We start from the raw sequence: 24,925 nt of genomic DNA on the forward strand, positions 1-24,925 counted from the left end.
CCCTAGTACCCTTCCTAGTCTCTAGTAACCATCCATCTCTGTCTCCATGATTTCAACCGTTCTGAATTTTAGATTCCAAAAATAAAGTGAGACCATGCAATCTTTCACTTTTTGTGCCTGGCTAATTTCACTTAACATAATGACCTCCCGTTCCATCATGTTGTTGCAAATGACAGAAGCTCACTCTTTTTTATGGCTGAATAGTACTCCATTGTGTATAAGTGCTACATTTTCTTTATACATTCATCTGTTGATGAGACACTTAAGTTGCTTCCAAAGCTTGGCTATTGTGAACAATGCTGCAACAAATATGAGAGTAAAGATATTTCTTCAATATACTGATTTCCTCTCTTTGGAGTATATGCCCAGCAGTGGGATTGCTAGATTGTATGGTAGCCCTATTTTTAGCTTTTTGAGGAACCTCCAAACTGTTCTCCATAGTGGTTGTACGAATTTAGATTCCCACCAACAGTGTATGAGGGTTCCCTGTTCTTCACATCCTCGTCAGCATTTGTTATTGCCTGACTTGAATAAATGCCATTTGAACTGCACAGACCTCTTCTAATGGCTAAAATCTATGCATCTTTTAAGATAGCTCAGATGTTCCCTCCTCCCCCAAGCCTTCTTGACCCCTTTCAGCTAGGCTGGATTAGGTAGCCCTTCTAAGGACTCCCATAATACTCTATATCTTAAAATTTCCCCCTTCTTAATTAGGTAATTTATTTTTCGAGACATGGTTTCACTCTGTCTCCCAGGTTGGAGTGCAGTGGCGTGATCACAGCTCACTGCAGCCTCAACCTCCTGGGCTCAAGCAATCCTCCTGCCTCAACCTCCTAGGTAACTGGGACCATAGGTGCAAATCACCATGCCCAGCTATTTTAAAAAATTGTTGGTAGGTTGCAGGGTCCCGGGCTGGTCTTGAACTCCCAGGCTCAAATGATCCTCTTGCCTTGGCCTCCCAAAGTGCTGGGATGATAGGCGTGAGCCACTGTGCCCAGCCCTGCCCATTGTTTTATAAGGATGTATCTAAACGTCTCTCTCTCTCTCACTACACTGAAGACCATGGAGATTAAGTCTTATGTATCTTTTTCATTGCTAGCATCTCATACTACTGCCTGCAACACAGTAGTTGGAAAATAAATATTTCATTAACTGATTTTTCATATTATCTATTGCATTCTAGGTATTTTAGATATTTTCCTATCAATTATTGCATTTCCTTTCTCAAAAAAAAAAAAAAAAAAACATGAAGTACACTAGGATAATTATTCCCATTTTGTAGACTGAGATATATCTTGGTGAGATTAAATGTACCAATCAAGGTTCCATAGCTAAAAAGTAGCAGAGAGCTAACTTGAATTCTATTCTTAATTTTTAATCTAGTTGCTCTCTCTCCTCTTAGGAAATTAGACTATAGTGAATGCATGACTTATCCCTAAAAATAAACATTATTTGTGTAGTTGGAAGCAATCTGAGCAGACTCAATGCAATCTAATATCTAGGATCAGGAGCTTTTACCTATAGCTTCAAGAGAGAAAATAATAGTCAACTGTAGTCCTAAATTCCTGTCAATCAAGATATTACCTGGAATTCTCAATGGCGTAGTCTTTATTTTGTAATTCTTGCATATTACAGCAGGAAATACTCTGACTGAAATAAAAATGTTCTGCTTACCTATAGTTTTAAAAATAAGCATTCCTTAAAGACAATGTTATGTTCACCTGGCAGGGAGGGCATAGTTTACCACAAGGTAAATTCTTGGCTCTCTCAGCCTCTGCTACCCCATAGTTACCACACTGTCCTTCATGTTGGCTGAGGAGCCCAAAACATTTCTGACCTCCAGATCTGCTTCCTGGGCTTTTCTACTTAGATGTTTCAGAGACCATAAAAAGAACTATGTCTCAAATACTGCGCTCTTCCTCCCTCTTCCTCTTCCTCTGCACTCCCCTCCTCAGTGAATGCCACATCTGTCTCCTAGAGTGCACGAGTCTGAAATATGGAGGTCCATTCTCAAATAACCCCTCCCTCAACAACCCCATCTGCCAGGTGACCAAGGCTTGTCAATGCAGCTTCTTTCAGTTTCTATTGTTGTTGTCTTAGCTCAGGGCCTATTTCTTATTTGAATGACTGGAATAGCCTCTTAACTGAGCATTGTCTAGCCTAGGCCTAACCAATCTATTCTCCACACAGTTAGTAGATAATTGTTGCAAACTACTAATCTAGTCATACTGGGCATCCTTTAGTCATTCCGGCTGTTTGCGCACACTGCCTTCTCTGTGAGAAACACCCTTGTCATTTCTGACCCTGGGCCATCCTCCATGACACTTCTTCAGGAAGGTTTTCCTGATTTCCATATACCTATCACCTTTTGTGTCCCACTGCCTCTATGTCCCCAGTGCCTAACACAGCCTGCACTTAATAGGGGCTAAATATTACATGTTGAATGACACCAAAATCACTTGAATCCAAGTATTCTTGTTTTCTTTCTCTTTGAGCCAACAACTGGGGCATCAGACTGGTTCCGTTAACTGTCAACCTAAAAGTCTTTAATATCTAAAGTGGTGCTTCTCAAACTTCAGCACTAGATTCACCTGGGAGGGTCTGGGTGTGGTGGCTCACTCCTGTAACCTCAGCACTTTAGAAAGCTGAGGTGGGTGAATCACTTGAGGTTAGGAGTACGAGACTAGCTTGGGCAACATGATGAAACTCTGTCTCTAGTAAAAATATAAAAATTCGCCGGGCATTGTGGTGTGCACCTGTAATCCCAGACACTTGAGAGACTGAGGGACAAGAATCGCTTGAACCCAGGAGGCAGAGGCTGCAGTGAGCCAAGATCATGCCACTACACTCCAGCCTAGGCAACGGAGCAAGACTTTGTCTCAAAAACAAAAACAAAAAACAAAAGAAAAAAACCAGAATCACCTGGGATGCTTGTTAAACAAAGATTGCTGGTATCCACCCCTAGACTTTCTAGTTTAATAGGTCTGAAGTGGGACCTAGGAATGACACTTCTAACACATTCCTAGGAGACACTGCTGCTGGTGGTCCAGAGACCATACTTTGAAAACCACTGAGGCAATGGTTCTCAACTGCTGGTGAGCATTAGAACCTAATCACTATCATCTACTTCTGCCTACTGAATCAAAATTTTCAGTAGGGTGGGGCAGACTGGCTTTTTTCCTGCTTAAAAGCTCCACAGGTCATCCTGATGCACTATCTTGGTTAAGAACCATGAATTCAATGACTAACTGCTGGATCTGGACTTCACCTTCTTCCAAAGCCTTATTTTTCACACCTCCTTTAACTTCAATCCTCCTCTTCAGTCCTATGAAACAGTAAGCAGTCTGATGATTCCAGACCTTTCCTCCCTTTTAGCCCTGGATCAGTTTTACTTATTCATTCATGCATCCATTCATTCATTGCGTACCTAGCACTTGCCAGGCACTGCACCAGATGCAGGAGAGAGTGCAGTGAATATGAGAGATGCAGCCCTGCTTTGTAGAACTCATTCTGTTTGCTCTAAGCTCCCCAGCATTCTCTGTTTCCCCTTCTCTCTCACTGCACAGATCAGTATCGGCTTCATGCCACAGTCTCTTGCTAGACTGCAAATTCAGTGAAGGCAAGGACTGTGGTATGTCTTTGCAGGTGCTCCATATGTGTTTTTCTGGTTAAATTGAAAAGCACTTCTGCTGACCTAGCCCTCTTTCAAAAACCATCTCCAGAGCCTTCTCTCTCTGCTGTTTCCTGACCTGCTCTAATTCTACTTGACACAGTCAGAATTGAGCTCTGCCTTCAATGAGCCCTCCCCTTTTCCCTACACAGATTTCTAACTTGACACTTAAAATGCTTTATTCCACGCTGTTTACAGAGATCTGGTTCCTTCTACCAAACTGTGAGCTTCTGAAAAAGGAACCATTTCATTTCCACCATTTTAATATCTGTACTTCATAGAGCCTGACATATAGAAAGTACTTTAAAACGTTTGTCAAATTCAGCCTGGGCAACATGGTGAAACATTGTCTCCACTAAAAATACAAAAATTAGCTGGCCATGGTGCCCCACCCCAGAGTCCCATCGACTCAGGAAGCTGAGGTGGGAGAATCACCTAAGCCAAGGAAGTTGTGGCTGCAGTGAGCCAAGATCACACCACTGCAATCCAACCTGGACAATGGGAATGAGACCCTATCTCAAAAAAAAAAAAAAAAAAAAAGTTTGTCAAATTAATGAATGAGTTAATTTTGTTTTGATTTCAAACTGCTCTGCAAAGTTTTGCCCAAACCTCCTTTGCAGGTTTAATGAACTCTACTTAAGACTTCCATTTCTCCACAGTAGGAAGATACCTTAATTCAAATTTCATACAGTATGGAATATGCACAACACCAGATTTGGGGGAAAAGCTTATTAAGAATCCAGATAAATCCTTACAGAGAGGGCAAATAGTGACTTTATAGATTATCTCCTGCATTCTTGACTCAGAGTGCTGACTCGAGATCTTAGCTCCACTTTAAACATTCTATCCGTGCCCCTCAGTTCTCTCCTTTATACAGACTGAACAAAAGACATGGTTTTTAATCTACATTTAGTTTTGACATCAAGAATGATACTACTTAGCAAATTAAACTGACTCTTTGAAATTCATTAGAAAAATAAAATCAGATAACCTCTCAATAGGAAAAGGTATCTGAAAAAGAGATGATTACACTTTACAAAATATACAGAAAGTAAATGTTCTTGATAAACTATGCTCAGAGCATCATGCCATGCACATAGTAGGCCCTCAATGAATATTTATTGGGTGAAAAAAGGCAACTGGTAAGTGCTTTCAACTACATTGAAAAGCACTGACTTTTGCTACTGTTGTTTATCACCAGAGACTCACACAGCTTCCTCCAGGAGCTATGGTTCCACTTTGGGATGCTGGAGCCCGTGCCAAGTGTTTCCCACAGGTGAACAAGCTCTGTTACTAGAACTCATACAGTCTCACATATGTTCAGGGAAATCCTCCTACCACATATATTCATAACTGCTAACCACACAATTCAGAGTTGTACAATATATAAGCTGTGATATATCACCTTGATATATAACTTTTTGTCAGGCTAAAGAGGTTATAAATTCATTTCTAAAAGTTATTTTGGCTACATAAAATTCTCAGAAACTTAAGATCACCACTCAGTGTAGCAGCTCAGTCTTCCCTGGAGTAGTCTTATTCATTTTTCAACTACATTAGTACATATAAGCTTTTTAGCATGCTTGTAGGCATGAGAAGGAAATAAAATGACATGAATTGTATCACCAACTTAATTTTCTCTTTAGTGTATTGGATATCTGCATGTGGAATGAAGATCCTTGAAAGCCCACACCATTCCCACAATTACTTATTGGAAACAATGTTCATTCTATGTAACAAAAAGAATGATTAATGAAGTTTATGTATCATTGGAGCAGATAATTTTACAAAGCTACTTTCTTAAGGCTTTAGAATTAAGGATTTGACTGTGGGAACAGAGAGTTTTAAGGGCAGGACACCCCAGATAACCTCACCCACATACATTTCTCAAACAATGCTTTTCTGTATGTAAACAGAAAATAGAAAGGAGTATATGGTTTTTGTCCTTAGTATTAAATAGCTGGCTTTCTTTCAGGACACTCTTAAATTTCTGCACAATGCACAGCCTTCAGCACCCCAAGGAGCATAAACAAAGGATATCAGGCAAGTTCACCTACTCCCACTTCACAGAACAATGCTTGTTGTTAACTAAGCAATTCTCAGGGCAGATTTATGATTTGTGGAGCCCAGAGTGAGTGCTCAGGTTGGGTCCCTGGAATCCGGGGTCAGAAGCACGTGGTGCTGTTCAATCCCCAGGGCTTTTACAAAACATGAAAATGTGACCTAAGTTTGTGCTTGCATGTACACCAGAGGCTATTTAGGCATTTAGAGAAATTAAAGCACATTAAGGCCTCAAAGCAGTTTATTGTTCATGCTTCGAGATTTAACTTTTTCTTTCTTATTTGCTGCTATGTTTTTCCTCTGGTGAATAAATGACTACTGAATCAAGTAAGATGAATTGACTACATATATAACATGTCTCACGTATTAAAATATACTGATAGAGCAACAAGTTATAGAAATAGGTAAATGTGAAAACTTGAAAATTCCCTTTTCATTTCCTAAACAGAATTATGACTCTGAATGACTAAGAATACAGGAGTTATTTCCTGTATTCCTAGACACTGGGTTTTTATAATAAGAAAGAATTTTTCATCAGTGTACTTAATTTATCCCAAAACTTTATATGAGGATTGTAGTTCCAGTCAGAACTATAAGCACTTAAAAAAAATAAATCCAAACAAGTGCTTGAAAAGGCTTCTTTCCTCTTGTCACTTTAAGAAATATTTTGGCTAGAGTTACATCCCATAGGTTTATATAATGCTATTAACATGTAATGTAACTTTGGGGAATAGTTTCTCCTTTGTGTTGTCTGGTACAAGTCTAAAAGTAAAATAGGTTACTGTTTCCATTTTCATGAGCATAACTATTATCAAATTATTAATACTATGAAATAATCCAATTTCATCACTACTCTTTTACTCTCTAAAATCACCTATTAAATATTACAATTGGGCTGGAAAAAAAGAAAAAATACGTGTATATATATATATACATATATATTTAGACAATGTTCACATCATTTTAAAAGTCATTTGGAATTATCTAAATATGTGACTTAACTGTTCAATAGTATGAATAGTTAGTATAATATAAATACAGCCGTATGTCCCAGGCTGAATGAAATTGTTGATGGGTCAGTGAAGGTGTTGGGTCCTCTCACATACCATAGATAATTCAAGAGCTAGCCTATTCCAACTGACTTCATGTGAAGCTAAGTGGCTAACCCATGGTCTCTAAACAATTATTACATTTCTACATTATTCAGGAAAATTATGTTCTACCAAGTTTCCAGTGTGGTTCTGGTGTTTAAAAGTCCTCAAATAGGCTTTAAAATAAATTGTGAAATCTGAAAAAGAGCAAACACAAGGAAAAAATAATTTATAAAGAAGACAGATCAATACTAAAGGCACATTGTAATCACAAAAACACTTATAAAATCACAACACTGTATTTTAAAAATTAATAATGAGTCAGAAAGTTCTGGATTAGATGGCAGAGGCTGATGAAATCCAGTCTTCAATTCTGGCACAAATGGAAAAGAACATAAATGCCTAGTCTACTGAGCTTCTCCTTGTCTGTTAGCTAGAGAGGAAATACCTTCCTAACACCTACCAGTGGAAAATCATTGAAAAAGTAGATTAGTGAGAATAAAACAACAAAAAGAATAGTTCCCTACCCATTGCTTCCCACTGAATGAACTTTTGACATATCAGCAAACTCTTCTTTTCGCTTGCTGCTGCTGGTATACTGCTCGCTGTACAGCTTGAGGGACATCTGCTCAACAGCATCTCTTTGTGCTTCCAGGTAGCATAGTTGAACCTCAGCCTGGAAAGAGAAACAAAGAGAAATTGCTGTTTTAATCCAGAAGGAATGCATTTCAAGTGAGGTGTAACAGCTCAAAGAATGGGAATTCTTCACATCATTATACTGCTCCTTTTCGAGTTGGATTTAATGGGATCAGTTGGGCATATTACAGAATTATATTTTAGATCTGAATCTTACAAGTTCTTCCTTAAAATATGACCTGAATAAATGAACCCTCAGAAGACTCTGTAAATATCACAAAATATCCCTGAGATCATAATACTGTATGATAAGACTTTACATAAAAATTCTGTGAAATTCCTTAATAATATTCTTCCTTATATTGTCACATATGTAACACTTATTTTTTTTAAAATCCCTCTCCAACTCACACATTTGCATGGACACATATTCTAAATGCTTCTCTATTATTTTCCCTATGGAGAATAAAAAAGCCTAGTGTTAATTCCAGTACCTCTTCAATAACCACAATAGACTTTATTACATTTTTTGGTTGTCTGTGTTACTGTCTTAATAATTTTAAAGTAATGCAAATAGTGATTTTGCTTACATGCAGGTATGAATTGTTAAATCTTTCATACTTAGGGCTCACTGTAGTAAAGGAGAGGTAGTAAGTTCACCATGCTGTTTTCTATCAAACCAAGGCCAAAAGAATGCTGAATAATATTTGGCATGAAACTGTATTGAATAGATGCTTTATTTATTGCAGCTGTTCTGATCCCTGTGGCTTTCAGGTTCCCTAGAACACCAGATGAGACTGAGAATGATATCTTCTCAGGGGCATGCTTGGCCATGGTAAAGGGAAGGGAGCAATGCTGAGTTCATGTACACTGTAGACCAAAGGACTCTTCTTTTAGTGTGCTTCACTAAATCCAAGCATGTCCATTAATACTTCTCATAAACCTTAAAATCGCTACTTTACAATTTTATTATATATTCTAGGAAAAACATTTCTGGGTCAGCTGTTGAGTAATTGCCAGAATTCTGTAACATGTAAGAAGAAAAGTCGGGTCGGACATGACCTTCTACTCTTAGTATCCACAGCTGACCAAGGCCTTTTGCCTGATCTCTAGTTTTACAGCCTCGACTATGGAGAAAAAGTGAATATTATAAAGTGGCAGCTGCTTAAATTCCAAATTAGTACTCTATAAAGGAAATGGGTAGCCTATGAAAAAATGAGGTCTCGCAGGCTGGGCACAGTGACGTATGCCTGTAATCTCAGCACTTTGGGAGGCTGAGGTGGGTGGATCACTTGAGGTCAGGAGTTCGAGACCAGCCTGACCAACCTGGCAAAACACCATCTCTACTGAAAATTCAAAAATTACCCGCGCGCATGTCTGTAGTCCCAGCTACTTGGCAGGCTGAGGCAGGAGAATCACTTGTACCTGGGAGACAGAGGTTGCAGTGAGCCAAGATTGCTTGACTACACTTTAGCCTGGGCAACAAAGTGAGACATTGTCTCAATTTAAAAAAAGAAAAGAAAAAAAGAAAAATGAGGTCTCAAACCATTCTAGAATTTCTATGTTGTTGCTTTTTGTAAGTACTTAATTATGAATGCTCTGGGTTGCTGAGAAAGAATTTAAAGAAACACTGTTAAAATAACTATAGTTATATAATTGAAGTTTCAGAAATCAGATCAAAACTGCAATGTATTTGTTGGTTCATGTGAACTGCTCTTGCCCAAAATAATTGACTTAAATAAGAAGACACTCAATTGGATTAAGAACTATGTCAAACACTATAAACAAAGGATAATGTTATATGGAGTACATTCAGTTGGGAGTAGGGGGTATGGCTGGTGGGAAGGCACAAAGAAAATGCCAGATCTAGTGATGTTAGTATCTTTATTGATGATGTGGAAAAGGAGGTATGCAGAATGTTAACAGCACATATAGAAGACTGTCAACTAAGAGGTTTGCAAACATCATGGAACCTGAAAGAATGATAACTACTTTCAGTTAGATGAAAGATGAAATAATGTTTTATTTTTAAAAGGATAAAACTAAATGTAAAAAGTCAATAATCAGAAACACAACAGAATAAATCTTTTAGAAGAACATACAAATTTTTATGAGATAAATGAGATTACAGAGATATTGAGCAATAGTCAAAGAACTTAAGAACAATACTCTTCCAAAATGCCACCCCTTTACTTCCAATGCAAAGCCACAAAGTTTAACGAGTATTATACCCACACTAAGTATTCCACTGACCCAATTAGAGTAATGCATTTGTGCCATTAGGCGCCAAGGGACAGGTTTGATATCTAAAGGTTCCTGTTAGTTTTTAACCATCCTAAGTCACAAGTTGGACCATGGTTCATTCTGGGTAGTGACCTCACAAATGTGTGCCACTGGTCACAAAAAGGATCATAACAAGAGAAGTCAACTTCCTATAGACTCAACACCAGTACAGAAAAATAATCTGCATTCATCTCTGTGATCCTCAGCCATTTCTGTGTACAAAGAGATATACTTCACATATGACAGGGATATATGAAAAGAAATTCAGAGAACAAAGCTGAGAGTAACTCCAAAAATAGTCACCTTACAAAATGATTGAAATGTTATAATTTATGACTTTTATTGCATAATACCTCACAAGCATTTGGCAAAGGATATTTCCCTGCACTAACAAGGAGATGAATTAGATGGCACAGGTCTTTCTTATCCATCTCTATTTCTATTTCTGTTTTCAGTGATTCATTCCTAAATGAGATGATAAAAATAGAACCAAAGTAGTTCCTCCTGCTAAGGTTGAATGGCTTTGCCAGTCTAAATCTCTCTGCAGACTGTCTTAACCTTTTTCTCATATTCTATCTTAGTCCAAAGATAGAAAGAGTTGAAGAAAATTTAGTCCTTTAAAAACAGTAACGCAATCTCTGGTTAAAAAAAAATTATTAGCATCTATAACAGTAGATACTTTAAGAAGTGACTATATTTTACAAATGGAAACTTAGCACGATTAAATAATATTTAAGATGCACAATGAAAATAATTTGGCAACTTACTCATTAAATAGGGGGTTGGGGAAGAAGACTCGGTGATGGAATCTCCTCTTCCCTTCTAGGTCACTAAAAGACCCATGATACCATCAACAGGAGTAGGAGATAGGAAGAGCAATTCAAGTGGATGGGAGATATCATCTGGATTTGAGTCTGTCAGTTTAAGGTACTGGTGGGATGCTCAGAATGAGATGTTCAGCAAGCAGGTGGAAATATTAGGACTGAAATACAAACCTATAGGCAATGGCTGCCATTAGGAGGTGAAGTGAGAATGCCATGGGAGAGAGTAGACAATGAGAAGAGAAAAAAGATCAGTTTTCACTTACTCTGTTCTAGGCCTTCATTATCATTGGCTTACCCAATGTAATGGATTCTCAGTCATTCTCCCTCCCAAAATTCATTTTATTTATTGTTCAATGATCTTTTTGAATCACAGTTGAGATCACTGGTGTGTTGTTTGTGGGCTCGATTCTGGGCCACTTTTCTCTATCTATATACTCTCTTCCATGGCTTTAAATGTCAACTAAATAGTAATGCCTTCCAATCCTCTTCTCTAAGCTGCATACTTACATACCCAACCAATCACCTGACATCGCTACTCAGGTTTCTTTAGACTTTACTACTTAAAACAGAACTCTTCATCCTCATCTTTACCACATCCCCCAAACCTTTCTGTACTTAAGCCTTTAAATAAAATAAAACCTTTCCTTTCAAATAAATGGCACTGTGTATTGCTCAAGTCAGAAACCTGAGAGTCACTGTTGACTCTTCCTCTTCTTCATTTGCTTTAGCAGGTTATTCCCTAAGTTGTTGAGTCCTCTTCTAAAATGTCTCTCCAGTCTGTTTCTCCAATCTGCACTGCTGCCAGCCTAGTCCAAGCTTTCATAATCTTTCACCTGCAGTACAGCAAATATATTCTAACATGTATCTCCCTGCACTCATTCCTAGACCCCTAATCTCTTCTCTTACAGTGGCCAAAGTAGTCTTTATAAAACATGAGCTGGTTTTAGACTGCATTCAGACCCAAAAAACAAATTTCTCCCCATGGCCTAGGATATTTGGTTCCTGCTGACCTTAGACCACGTTTTCTACCAGTCTCCCTCTTGATCATCATGCCCCTGTCATCCTTGCCTTGTTTCAACACTTTAAATATTCTATTTCTTTAAACAGCCTGTTCTTGCCTCAGGGCCTTTGCACATATTGTTCCATTTCACTGGAACATTATCTTGCTAATGTCTTCTCATCTTTCCAGCTCTCAGCTGACACACTACCTCTACAAAAGGCTTTGCCTAACTTATCAAAACTAGATCCATTCTATTTTTCCTCTATTTCAGATACAGATTAATTTCCTTCATAACACATATCAAAATTTAAAATTCTTGCATTTGCTGGTTTACATTTTTTTCTGTCCCTTTTTCTAGACTCCAAACTCCATAAAGGATTGTTTCTGTCTCCTTTGCCATTTTGCATTCCCAGTACCCTGGCAATATCTGGAACATGACAGGGGCTCAGTAAATAATTGTTCAATGGATGAGTTGTACATTTTTGCATTCAACCATTCATTTATTATTATTATTATTATTATTTTGAGATGGTGTCTCACTCTATTGTCCAAGTTGGAGTGCAGTGGCATGATCTTGGCTCACTGCAACCTCCACCTCCTAGGTTTAAGCGAAATCTCCTACCTCAGTCTCCCAAGTAGCTGGGATTACAGGTGCCTGCTGCCACGCCCAGCTAATTTTTATATTTTTAGTAGAGATGGGGTCTCACCATGTTGGCCAGGCTGGTCTTGAATTCCTGGACTCAGGTGATCCACCTGCCTCGGCCTCCCAAAATGCTGGGATTACAGGCATAAGCCACCACACCTGGCTGCATTCATCCATTTATTACTCATATGTTTACTGAGACCTTCTCATGTCTCAAGAACTGTACTAAGAAGTGTGGGAACAAGGAAGAAGAAAACTTAGTTACTTCTCCTGAGGCACTGCAGTGTGGTAGAAGGGAGAGCCATGCCAACAGATAACGACAAGTGTACAAGTGAAATTATTGTAGGGAAGGATGAGAAATAAAAATAATTTATTGTTTGAAGGTGGGGGTTTAGGGTAGGGAGCAAAGGCTTGACAGAAGTAGCACTGGAGCCAAAACTGATATAATGGGTCTGACCTTGTCAGGTGAAATTTGTACACCATCTTGGCCACAATGAAGTGCCAGTGGAAGCTATTGTCATTTCTGTGATGGCCTTAATCTTCCTCTATCTCTCTTTTTCTGTCATGACAAGATAGTCGCCTAATGGATTAGTCCAAATATGCTGGTATAGCTCCTACTGGCTGGTGTACTTGGAGAAAGTTGCATTGAGAACTTGAATCAGCAGTTCCTATCAGGCTGGATGCCCACTATACCAAATAGTGGGAATGCCTAAGAGATTCTAGTAACTAGTACCTCTGGTAAACTTTTAACATAATATTATGGACTGAATTATGTCCCCTCACCCCCAAATTCCTATGTTGAAGCCCTAACCCCCAATGTGACTATATTTGGAGATAGAATCTTTAAGAAGGCAATAAAGGTTAAATGAGGTCACAAGGGTGGGGTCCCAATCCAACAGGATTGGTGTCCTTATAAGGAGAGGAAGAGATACCAGAAGTGTGCATGCAAAGAGGAACAGCCATACGAGAACATGGCAAGAAGGCAGCCATCTGTGAGCCAAGGAGAGAGGCTTCACCTGAAATCAAACCTGCAGACACCTTGATCTTGGACTTCCAGCCTTCAGAACTGTGAGAAATAATTTCTGCTGTTTAGCCACCTAGTCTGTGGTATTTTGTTATGGCAGCCTAATCATGTTAGAAATACTGCCTTCTCATCTGAGATTGAATACACTTGCTTTGCTACTTATCAATAATAGCATGTTTCTCCCCTTTATTTTGTATGCATTTAGCACCTAAATCATTAGAGGTACTCCTTTTCAAATTCAGACTACAAATTAATCATTAATAATTTAATAAGGACACAAAATGCAGTTTGCTAAAATATTTTATGGAAATTTGGCTTGGTATGTGGTGACCCAGATTCAATGCCTGGATCATTATTCAATCATATACTTCCCTCTGATCTTTTGTGTGTAAGTAATAATAACTGTATAACATATTTTGGGGAGGAAATTTCAGTCAGTCTTGAAGGATTAAACACATAATCACTTTTATAATCACATATAGACATAATGCTTTATCTTTGTCCTAAAAAGCAATTTTTAGTTTGCTTTTTGCTAATTTGACTGATTTATCACTTCATGTTCTGGAATTCTTTGTTGGGTTAAGCATCCTGAGAATATTAAAATCAATTTTACTTTTTCTTAACTCATACCATTGTAGATCTCCCTGTTCACTCATACTAGACTTCATAGTTTTCACCACATCTACTACTGCCTATCCACATCTGGATCCACATCCTCTGCTATTCCTTCTGTTTCTACAGAAGCTGTCCGTATTTCTAAGGCTAATGCCTTGCACTTTGGTACCAGACTTTCCTGACCTACACAAAGATGATCACCCCCCAAAGTTGCCTTTCTTTCCTGCATCAAGTTTTTTTTCTCTACTGTATTATTCCTATTGCACATTAGCCCAAAAAATGCTGTTGTTTTTCCAATGGTAAAAAACAATACAGAGAGAAAAAGAAAAATAATCCATTGCCACTAATCTATCTTCTAGCCATTTTTCCATTTCTGTGTTCTCCATTATAGCAAAAACACTTTGACTTTAATTATTTATACTTGCTGTTTACAATATCTCTCCTCTTTCTCTCTTGAACACACTCCAATCAGATTTTGCTCCACATTCCTCATGCAGTGGTCAGTCCTTGGTCCTCAACCTAGTCTAGCCTGCTTCAGCGGGGCTGGTGGGTGTGCTCTTGGGGCATTTGCTTGTGTTTGCATGACAGCTCAGTCCCTCATTTCTCTCAGGTCTTTGCTGAAATATCTTCTTGCATCCAAGACTTCCCTGACCTGCTACTTTATAACCCACCCCCACTCCTAGAAATCCCTATCCTCCTTCCTGCATACTTATCACATGTAGCCAAACATGTTGCTTTTTTTTATATTGTCCATCTTCCCTCAGTGAATTGAACGCTCCATGAAGGCACGAGGTTTTGTTTATGTGTTTACTGCTGTATCCCTAGCACCCAGCACAGTATATGTGATAAGACACTCTATACAAATTGAATAAATTTTACCAAGTTTGAACATCTAAAATGGTTTAAAATGTACAAAGAAATAAAACAGATAGTTTGAAGTTGAAGTCTCAGCTTCATTCAAAAAACTGTTGGCTTTATTCTCCCTTAAGGAGACTTTCCTCTTTGACAGAAAATAAAATAATTGAAATATAGAACTTGTTTACTGTTCTTCCTAGAAAAAAAAAAAGCTTCCGTAATTCATGAGCCATTTGGGCTTTTGGAGGAGACACCAACAATGGCAGAGTTTGTATTTGGAAGAGTCCACACTAGTTCAAGATCACAGGGATCCTTCAATATAATGGGAGGAAACCCTACTTTTTTGGTAATCATTTTGTTACTTGGGGACATTTTCCTTCTTTTACTACAAAATCTTTTTTACCTTCAATGCAGTATATCTAAGCACCTGTCTTTTCCTTTGCTTCCTTACAAAAATATTTACTATATTTCCCTTCTTTCCTCCTAATAGTATCCCTTTTAGCAACTAGTCCAGAATGCTTCCTTCTTCTGGAAAGACCTTCAGGTCTCAAGACCCTCATGGGCCCTGCCAAGGAATTCCAGGTTTATTAGAATCTACACTTGGTGCTATGATCTGGCTGTGTCCCCACCCAAATCTCAACCTGAATTGTAGTTCCCATAATCCCCATGTGTCATGGGAGGGACCCAGTGGGAGGTAATTTAATCCTGGGGGCAGTTACCCTCTGCTATTCTTGTGATAGTGAGTTCTCATGGGATCTGATGGTTTCATAAGGGGCTTTTGTTTTGTTTTGTTTTGTTTTTTTGAGACACAGTCTCACTCTGTCACCCAGGCTGCTATGCAGTGGCATGATCTTGTCTCACTGCAACCTCCGCCTCCTGGGACCAAGCCATTCTCCTGCCTCAGCCTCCCCAGTAGCTGGGATTACAGGCACCCGCCACCACACCTAGCTAAGTTTTGTATTTTTAATAGACACAGGGTTTCAACATGTTGGCCAGGCTGGTCTCAAACTCCTGACCTCAAGTGATCTGCCCACCTCAGCCTCCCAAATTGCTGGGATTACAGGAGTGAGCCACCGTGCCTGCCCACTTTTCCCCCTTTTGCTTGGCACTTCTCCTTGCTGCTGCCATGTGAAGAAGGACGTATTTACTTTCCTTTCTGCCATGATTGTAAGTTTCCTGAGGCCTCCCCAGCCATGCTGAACTGTGAATCAATTAAACCTCTTTCCTTTAAAAATTATTCAGTCTCGGGTATGTCTATTAGCAGCGTGAGAATGGATGAATACACTTGGAAATATCTACTCTTTGGTTTGGCAGAGTGCACATACTCATTCCAGAATTTAGAATTATTATCTTTCCACTGCTTTTTTCTAAGATCATGTTTATTTTGTATGTTTTTGTTTTTGTTGTCATTGTTGGTGGTTCATAATTTCCTAAAATAACTCACCTTATTCTAAGTGCACTTCCTTTGTCCAGAAACAAACTCTCTTCAGGCATTTATTCACATACCACGATTAGCTACATTCTGGCTAAATACAAATAACATTTGGTATTACAATGAATGAGAATTTCATGTTGTTCTTCTAGTCCTGCATGGATGCCAAAGCTTCCTTCTACAGAATCAGGGCAGGGAGTCATAGGACTAAAGGAGCAATGTATTTATTTGGAGTAAAGTTGATTCAGGGCCTTCATTTATTCATTCAACAAATACATCTTGAGTGTCTCTTAGGGGTAAGATATTGTACATGATACAAACAAATCTGGATCAGACACAGTATCAACCCTCAGGGAATATATAATCTTTAATCACAGAAAAACTGTACTACATAATAGTAGCTCAAATACTCATTCAAGGGTAAGACCAATATTATACTTCAAAAATATTGCCAGGCCGGGTACGGTGGCTCACGGCTGTAATCCCAACACTTTGGGAGGCCGAGGTAGGTGGATCACGAGGTCAGGAGATTGAGACCATCCTGGCTAACATAGGGAAACCCCATTTCTACTAAAAAAAATACAAAAAATTAGCCGGGCATGGTGGCGGGTGCCTGTAGTCCCAGTTACTCAGGAGGCTGAGGCAGGAGAATGGTGTGAACCTGGGAGGCGGAGCTTGCAGTGAGCCGAGATCACACCACTGCACTCCAGCCTGGGCGACAGAGCGAGACTCAAAAAAAATATATATATATATATTGCCAAAGAAGCACTTACTAAGTTTGTTGGAATGTTATTTTTATTATTGTATAAGAGAGTTATAACAGTATTTTAAAATATAAATATCTTCCCTTGTCAAAAATTAAGTATATATCAAAAATTTAATAAAGAATCTCAAAGCTATTTCAATATTATTACTCAGCAAAGACCATTGCATATACTAATCTTTGTACATTAGGATATAAAACTAATCATAAAACTGATCATAAAACTAATATCACAAGACTAATCATAATCACAAAACTAATCATAAAACTGATCATATTGGCAGTTACAAAAAAATCTAGCCTTAGGTTCTCAAGGTTTATTTGTAGATCTCATGTCTAACAAAGTCAGGACAACTGCAAAAGATAAATGATTTAAGTAAAAAACATATTACTTTAAAAATTCATTTTTATTTCTATTGACCTGTTGTTTGCAAATTAATAGAAACATTCACTACAATGTTTAGGAAATTCAATTTTAAAGCTGCATCCTTAATGATATTTGTTAAATGGTAAACATTTAAACACAAAGTTGAGAAATTAACATTAACACCATTTCCATTATTACTTCTTTTTGTGCATAAAGAAAAACATCCTTTCCTCCATTTTAATGACAGATGAGATGTTTATTAAAAATAACAACAAAACACCTCCACCTAACAAACATGAAGAACAAATATATGAAACAAACATATCAAACAACTGCATTTGTGAAGAGCTTTTATCTACCACTACCCTCTCCTTTTTGTAATGCATGTAGTTAAAAATCATTAAAAATTCAGCATTTTATGTCATGAACTAGGGCGGGAAGGGAGTGCAATTATACTGTGTGGACTGAAGAGGATGATTAGAATTTTTGATGTCACTCCATTACTGTTTCCTTAGCAAATCTCTGCACAATGACATAGGCATCCTCTGCTTATATTCTATGGCAGCATCCTTATTCTCATCTTCTAAATTCCTCTACAGCAAATCGTTATTTACTTTCTGGTAGAAACTAAACATCAAAGATGTACAATAGGAAGATACAATCTTAGTTTCTTTTGCCCTGCAGAACTGGCACTTCCTTCCTAAGTACAATTATGCTGGCAAATGCTGCTATTAACTCTATGACTGCAAGACGTGCACACTAGTTCCTTTGAAATTCTATAAAATAGTTGTCCTTAAGTGGTGATAGAAAGAAAAGAATGAAGCAGGAACAACAAGAATTACTTTACATACTAATAATAATTTAGTTACCAAAACAGAACCAAACAAGTGTGCCTTCATACTGTTCTTTTAAAAATTTAGGCTCCTAGGGTTCTAATAATCAGGACCTATGGTTCAGGAATGCACAGTAGCACTCAGCTCAGTGCCTATATCCTCATTTCAAAGAGAATCATTCAAACCGACATCCACCCTGTCAAGAATCTCGACTTTGAGCTGCTAATGTAGAATAAAAATCAATATAAATTTTGATCATTTGATGAATATTTACTTCTTTCTTTAGTGTTTGGGGATTTAGAATTGAAAAGTGCTGAATCAAGTCATTTTATTTTTTTGTGTTTGTGCCAACACCAATTTACTACCCTCCAGAAAGTTCCTGAACAAGATGTCTCAGGTGGCAAGCATGTTGGTTTTTCCTGACAATCATAACAGTGTGTCAGTAGGGAACCATAAGCATTTCCCTTTCATACTCTTAGTGTTCCAAAAAGGAATATTTTGATTACTTCCTTGGAAAAGGTAAACTTTCTCATTTAGCCACACTATTGTAAACCTGGGTGTCTGTTGTTTTTGGCATTCAGCTGAGCCTAAATTGATACAATCTATTAAAAGTTAAACACTCCATTTTAGGCTCCGAGGGTCATGCACAATAAACAGAATTTACAAATGGGTTTCTCTACAAGCACAATTCAGTATTACCCTCAAAACAAAGAGCTTTTATAGAAGCTGCTATATTTCTCCATGCATTTTCTGAAAAATAACAAGAAAATATCAACTGACTGCTCTAATTAGCAGACAGACTTCACAATAAAAAAGACTTTACATTTTTATTATAAATGAAAAGAAAATGCACTACAGACAAATGACATTAAAAAAGCTTAGCAATCAAAATATGATTCCTATGTAAGGCTAGTTACATGAGTAGAGGAGCATACCACTATTTTCATTATAATTTGATATCTGTAGCAAAAGATTACTATTCTTACAAAATAATTCCATAGTGATTTTTAAAATGATGGTCTTTTCCAATTTGAAAAAAGCCTAAATTAATTGCAAACACCAAAAATATAAGATATCCTCATAAAAAAATCTTATATATGACATAGTGGCATAACACTCTATATTAAGGATGCATTTTTGATGGTTCCTTATAAATTAAATAAAAATGACAGCAGCTGCCTTTCTCAAGAATGACATACCCCTGGACAATCACTAGATATTATGTAGACAGATGTTTTAAATAAAATAAAGTATTTAGATTGCTAGATATGAAGGCAATTATAGGATGTCTTTGTTAAATTACATTTTTCATTTTTGTGAGGGGAAAAAAAGAATTGTCCTGGAAACAGTACCAACAGGAAATGATCCTATATCTAAAACAGCTGGAGACTGTAACTAATATAAATTTACTTGAAAATAAAAATGCTGTGTGCCTCTGGAGACATGCAGTAACATGCCATAAAAACAGATGAGAATATAAAAGTATTTAAGAAGGAGAAAATACATTTTATCTAGATATTATACTGAGATGTGAGCCACTGATAAATGACAAATATATAAAGATGAAGAAAAGAGAGAAAATCAGATGAGCCATTTTAAAACTCATAATAGATATTTTATTTAAAACTATATTTGTAGAAAATATCAAAAATATTTTTCTTAGAAAAATCCTTTGCTTTTTAATATATTGGTTATTAATCAATTTACTGAAGGCATAATAATAATGTAAGGGCAAATAATTGTGTTTACTTAAAATTCTAATGGAAGCAGAGGATGCATACTATGAGTAAGTTAAGGCCCTTAAATGTTAGATAAGAATATTCTAGTAATTCTCAAAGTCATATGTAACTAAGGCTCCCTACTACATGTGTCCATCTCCTCCTATCCCCATTCTTGTTAGCTGTTGAATTGGAAAGGTATCGGATATACTAATTCATACCAAATATACACAAACATTACCATCTTGTAGTGTTATGATATATACTGGTTCTCATCCAAAGCTCCTGGCTTACAACTCCCATAGCCTTTCCTTGGTTATAATGTTGGGTGTGTTAGGCCTCAGGGGTAGGCCTCTGACTTTCTGTTCTCCTTTCACCTGCCCTAAGGCAGGACTCTAATGTTCGCCTGCTTTTCTGATTGTGAGTCTTAAGACTCTCCCATGAGAGGGTCCCACCCTACACTGTGGGGGAACGAATGCTGACATCATGAAGATTCCATAAAACCCCAAGAGGACAGAGTTCAGTGAGTTTCCAGATAGCTGAACTCATGGAGGTTACTGGAGGGTGACACGCCCAGGAAGGGCATGGGAGCCCCACGCCCCTTACCCCAATTATCTCCCTATGCATCTCTTCATCTGTATCCTTTACACTATCCTTTATAATAAACCAGTAAATGTAAATAAGTGTTTCCCTGAGCTCTGTGAGTTGCTCCAGCATATTAATCCAACCCAAAGAGGGGGTCATGGGAACCCCAACTTGAAGCCAAAAGTTCGGCACTCTGATCAGAATTTCTGGAGGGCTGAACTTTCAACTGGTATGTTGGGGGCTGGGGGAAGTCTTGGGGACTGAGCCATCAATCTGTGGGATATGACACTATCTCTGGGTAGATAATGTTAGAACTGAATTAGAGGGCACTCAGTTGGTGTCAGCTGCTTGGTGTACAGGGAGAACTCTCCCCACCCCCAAATATGGTCACAGAAGTCTTCTGTATTGATGATTATTGTCATGTGAGAGTAAAGGAAAATCACAGTTGAGTTTTCTCTACACATATCTTAACATAGAATATCTCCAAGTTCATGAATTTCAATATTCTTCACTTAAAGATTGAAATGCATTAATCTACATGACACTTTTAAGAAAAGCTATAGGTGGAAATCTATTTGCACAGCAGGGGTGAGGAGAGCATGAAAAAGTATCTCCAAGTCTTGAGCGTTTACCTCTCTTCTCTGTACCTGAGACTCATCCTAGTCCAGTTCCTAGGGGTCTGGGTCTCAGACAGGAGGAGACCATGTGAAGTTGAGACTTCCTATGGGGCCCTAATTTGCACAGTCAGAGAAGATCACAGAGCCTCAGAAGCTGGTGTATGCATGTCAGCTGGAGAGGAGACCCAATAAAGGAACATAGGGTGAACAAAATAAAGGTAGAATGGAAGAGGAAGGTGAAAAGAGCATGCATGTATGATGAATGTGAATAACAATGATCACAAATATACCCATAGAACCCAAAAAGGAATGTTCTTAAACAAAATCGTGACTTAAAATTCTTTTGTACGCTGACATTGCAGTAATATTTTCAAAACTAAAACTCTAGAACCTAAATTAAAACTCAAAAAACATAACCAATATTCTTCACTTTTCTCTACAAGTTCATCAAATGTTAAAGGAAGCTACAGTATTTTCTGGTAGATCTGTGACAAAGCCACACACAAGTATGCACACACATACACACAACTCTACAACAATGATTCCCATGAATTTGTATCCTCTTTATCACTGTATAGACTGATCATCACTGCTGCTTAGAGCTTGTAAAGCTTGACTTGTTGCTTAGCTGTTCCTGAAAATTCTCACTACCTTTTTGCTATTATATTCCGAGGAGACTGAAAAAAAATACAAACACACGTTTTTTTCTTCTTCAGTGTAAGAGACAGGTTAAGCAAAATGATATCTTCCTGCTTTATCTTACTTTTGCTTATCTCAGTTATCACTCCAACCTCCTCCCTAGCTGCTCTTGCCCTTGCCCACACACAGATTCTCAGGTTCTTTCCATTTTAATTCCTTGAGTGAACCTAGCCCCTTTCCACCTTGGACACGTTGTTTCTTCTGCCTAGAATTCTCCTCCTATCTTTTTCACATGGCTAGCACCTATATATGCTTTAAGTTTCAGTTTAAGTGTTACTTCCCATGGTGAGCATCTACATATACATAAGTCTCCATTTAAATGTTACTTCTTTCCCTGATCAGCTTATCTCAGGTAGGTATCTCCTATTATACTCTCTCTCAGGTCTTATTTATTTTCTTCCTAACATTTACTGCAACTTACAATAATATTTATTTAACTGGATGATTTTTTAAAAAAAATGTTGCTTATTTTCATTCTTGCTTGTTTCACTGGGATCCATATCCCACTGAAATGTAAATACCATATGGGAAGGCATCATATCTTTCTTGTTCATAATTGCATTCCCAATGCCCAGAAATTATATGTTGAATGAATTAGTGAATGAATGAGTTGCTGAGTGAAAATCTGTGAACTATTACAGTAGGAGGCTAGAAGGAGAGGTGATGTCCACGCAGAAAGCAGAGATCCTTGGCCAGTGCTGACAAAAACCTCAGGTTGCCAATCTGAGAGGGAAGATATGAGTGGTCGAATTCAAAAGACTTCTTGAGCCACAGCAGGATAAATACCCTAAAAGGGATGCTTTGACCAAAGTCTCCTGAGATTCCTTCAGTTTAAGAAGTGGATTGGGGCTGAGTGTGGTGGCTCATGCCTGTAATCCCAGGGCTTTGGGAGGCCGAGGCTGGGGGGATTACTTGAGATCAGGAGTTCGAGATCAGCCTGGCTAACACGGTGAAACTCTGTTTTTACTAAAAATACAAAAAATTAGCCGGGGATGGTGGCACATGCCTGTAATCCCAGCTACTTGGGAGGCTGAGGCAGGAGAATCGCTAGAACAGCGAGGCACAGGTTGCAGTGAGCCGAGATCATGCCACTGCACTCCAGTTTGGGCAACAAAAGTAAAATTCTGTCTCAAAAAAAAAAAAAAAAGAAAGAAAAAAAAGAAGTGGATTGGGATTGTCTAAGAAGTGCAACAGAAAACCCTGGAAGCTACTAAACCTCCATGTTACACATTTTAATTTAAAGTGATGATGTTTAATTTTAGCAAGTCTCTATGAAACTTTAACTCTGAAGATAAAAGACCAAGTTGAGCTAAAACATGGAGAAAATATATAACACTCCAGACCACAGAGGGAAACAGAATTCTCAAAGTCATAGGGAAGAATAGTTGAACAACACATAACAGGATAGGAAAGTTCAAATCACAAAGGAATGAAGGGAAAATGAAAATGCTTATTTAAAATCAAACACCCTAAACTGGGCTCTCAGTGACTCCCAAATGTACCTCATTCAGCTTTCAATTAACAAAGGGGAAAGAGATGGAACAATCTACCTCTTGAAGTGCCAACAACTTTTTATCAATTGTATTTCTTCCATTTAGGATGGAAGTCTGAGATATTTCATATCCTTAAACAGAATCTGTTATATGGATAACTGTCAAAATATAACATCAATTATAACGCTGTTATACTCACAGGTATTATTGGTGCTGCTTTTCTTTACATAGAATGGCTTTAGACCCAGTGATTTTAAAGTTCTTGTTTCTGACTTAACAGCTCATGCTCTCTACTACATAGAAGATGGAAGAGTTATTCCTTGCAATTCTTGATGTGGCAGCCTCTAGTAGCTTGTCTCATCTTTCATATATGATATATTAAATTAAGCTGAGAAACTAGACAACTGAAGTTCTAATAAGTATATAAAAAACAAAAGTAAGTAGTCTCAGAATAAAAGCAAAAGAAGTCTTATTTCAGTTTCCAGGGTTTGAATTCTCAGCATTTTGGTTGTTAGATCATTTTGGTTTCTGCTGCAGTTTGTATAATTAAAGTTGACCATGTAAGTAGCACATGGAGGTATAACTCTATCAAGATTTGGAGAAAGAACCAAAAAGGAAGGAGTTCTATGCCTGGGAGAAAGATACCTGGGCTGTATAGAATTTCTCATGGTTGTGGGAAGTTGAACCCATCCTTATTATCAATTGACATTAAAACCCTTTTGATGATCTTTTGTTACATACAAGACATAAATCACAGGAGTAACTAGTGCCCTCGTACTTGAGTCATTAGACCCATCACTGGCCAGCTTACTCAGCATCCAACCCACATGAAAAAAAGGCTTCTGTATGAGGCTTATCATAGCACATCTTTTCATATTATTATTTTGACTTAAAAATTAAACAATAACAATGAAGAACAAAAGCCTTTTAGTGGTTGCTATTTTCTTCAGAATAAAATCAAATGCCTTAGTATAGTATTTAAATACCTCGTGTCATGGTTAGATCTCAGTCTACCTTCGCATGTACCCTCCATGACTTCCTTTTCTGACAAACAGCAAAACCCACCTATACTCACATCAGACTAAGCCATGTCCTCCCAGGTACACAGCTTTTCCACCTCTGCTTCCCAGGCTTCCCTCCATTTCTGCAGCTCCACATCTCACATATTCCTCTGGGCTCAAGAAACTTCTCCCCCACCTGAATGTCCATGATACATGATCTGTCCTTCTAATATAAAACATCTCCCTTCACCTTACAGTACTCAGGACTCCTCTGTCCTATTAGATTTTAGGCTCCCCAAGAGTATGATATGAACCGGATTTCTTTTGACATCACCCACAGGTTCCTGACCCACAACAGACACTCAATAAGTATGTACTGAAAGAATGAGTAAGGCAAGGAGAGGGTCTGATATGGCTTTTTTCCTTCTAGGAAGAGCTGAAGATACTATTTTAAAAATACTTTTAAAAGGGAAGGCAGGGAAAGTATAAGGTGAGGCTGGGATATCTTCTTGTACTAGAAAACAAAGAAGCATTCCTTGACTAATAGGGATCTGCCAAAAGGACACAAGCGTCATCATGAAGAGGCTCCCTTTCGGCAAATGTGGGAAATACAAGCACTAAAAAAGAAGACTTATTGTAATTGATTGTTGTATACTGAATAAATAGAAATCAATTAGTCTATAATTATACTCAAAAGAGAAAAAAAAAAAAGGCC

General features: G+C 37.9%; 1 protein-coding gene across 2 annotated transcripts in view; it reads right to left on the bottom strand.

Moving 5' to 3' along the window:
* The window catches only part of AKAP6 (A-kinase anchoring protein 6), a 653,085-nt gene that overhangs the window by 162,005 nt on the left and 466,155 nt on the right, over positions 1-24,925 (bottom strand). For both annotated transcript variants that reach the window (XM_030931392.1, XM_030931393.1), the window contains one exon: positions 7,350-7,498. In XM_030931392.1, the coding sequence (XP_030787252.1) occupies positions 7,350-7,498 (149 nt within the window). The remainder of the gene's footprint in view (positions 1-7,349; positions 7,499-24,925) is intronic.

This window comes from Rhinopithecus roxellana, chromosome 5 (assembly GCF_007565055.1).
Source record: "Rhinopithecus roxellana isolate Shanxi Qingling chromosome 5, ASM756505v1, whole genome shotgun sequence".
NCBI lineage: Eukaryota > Metazoa > Chordata > Mammalia > Primates > Cercopithecidae > Rhinopithecus > Rhinopithecus roxellana.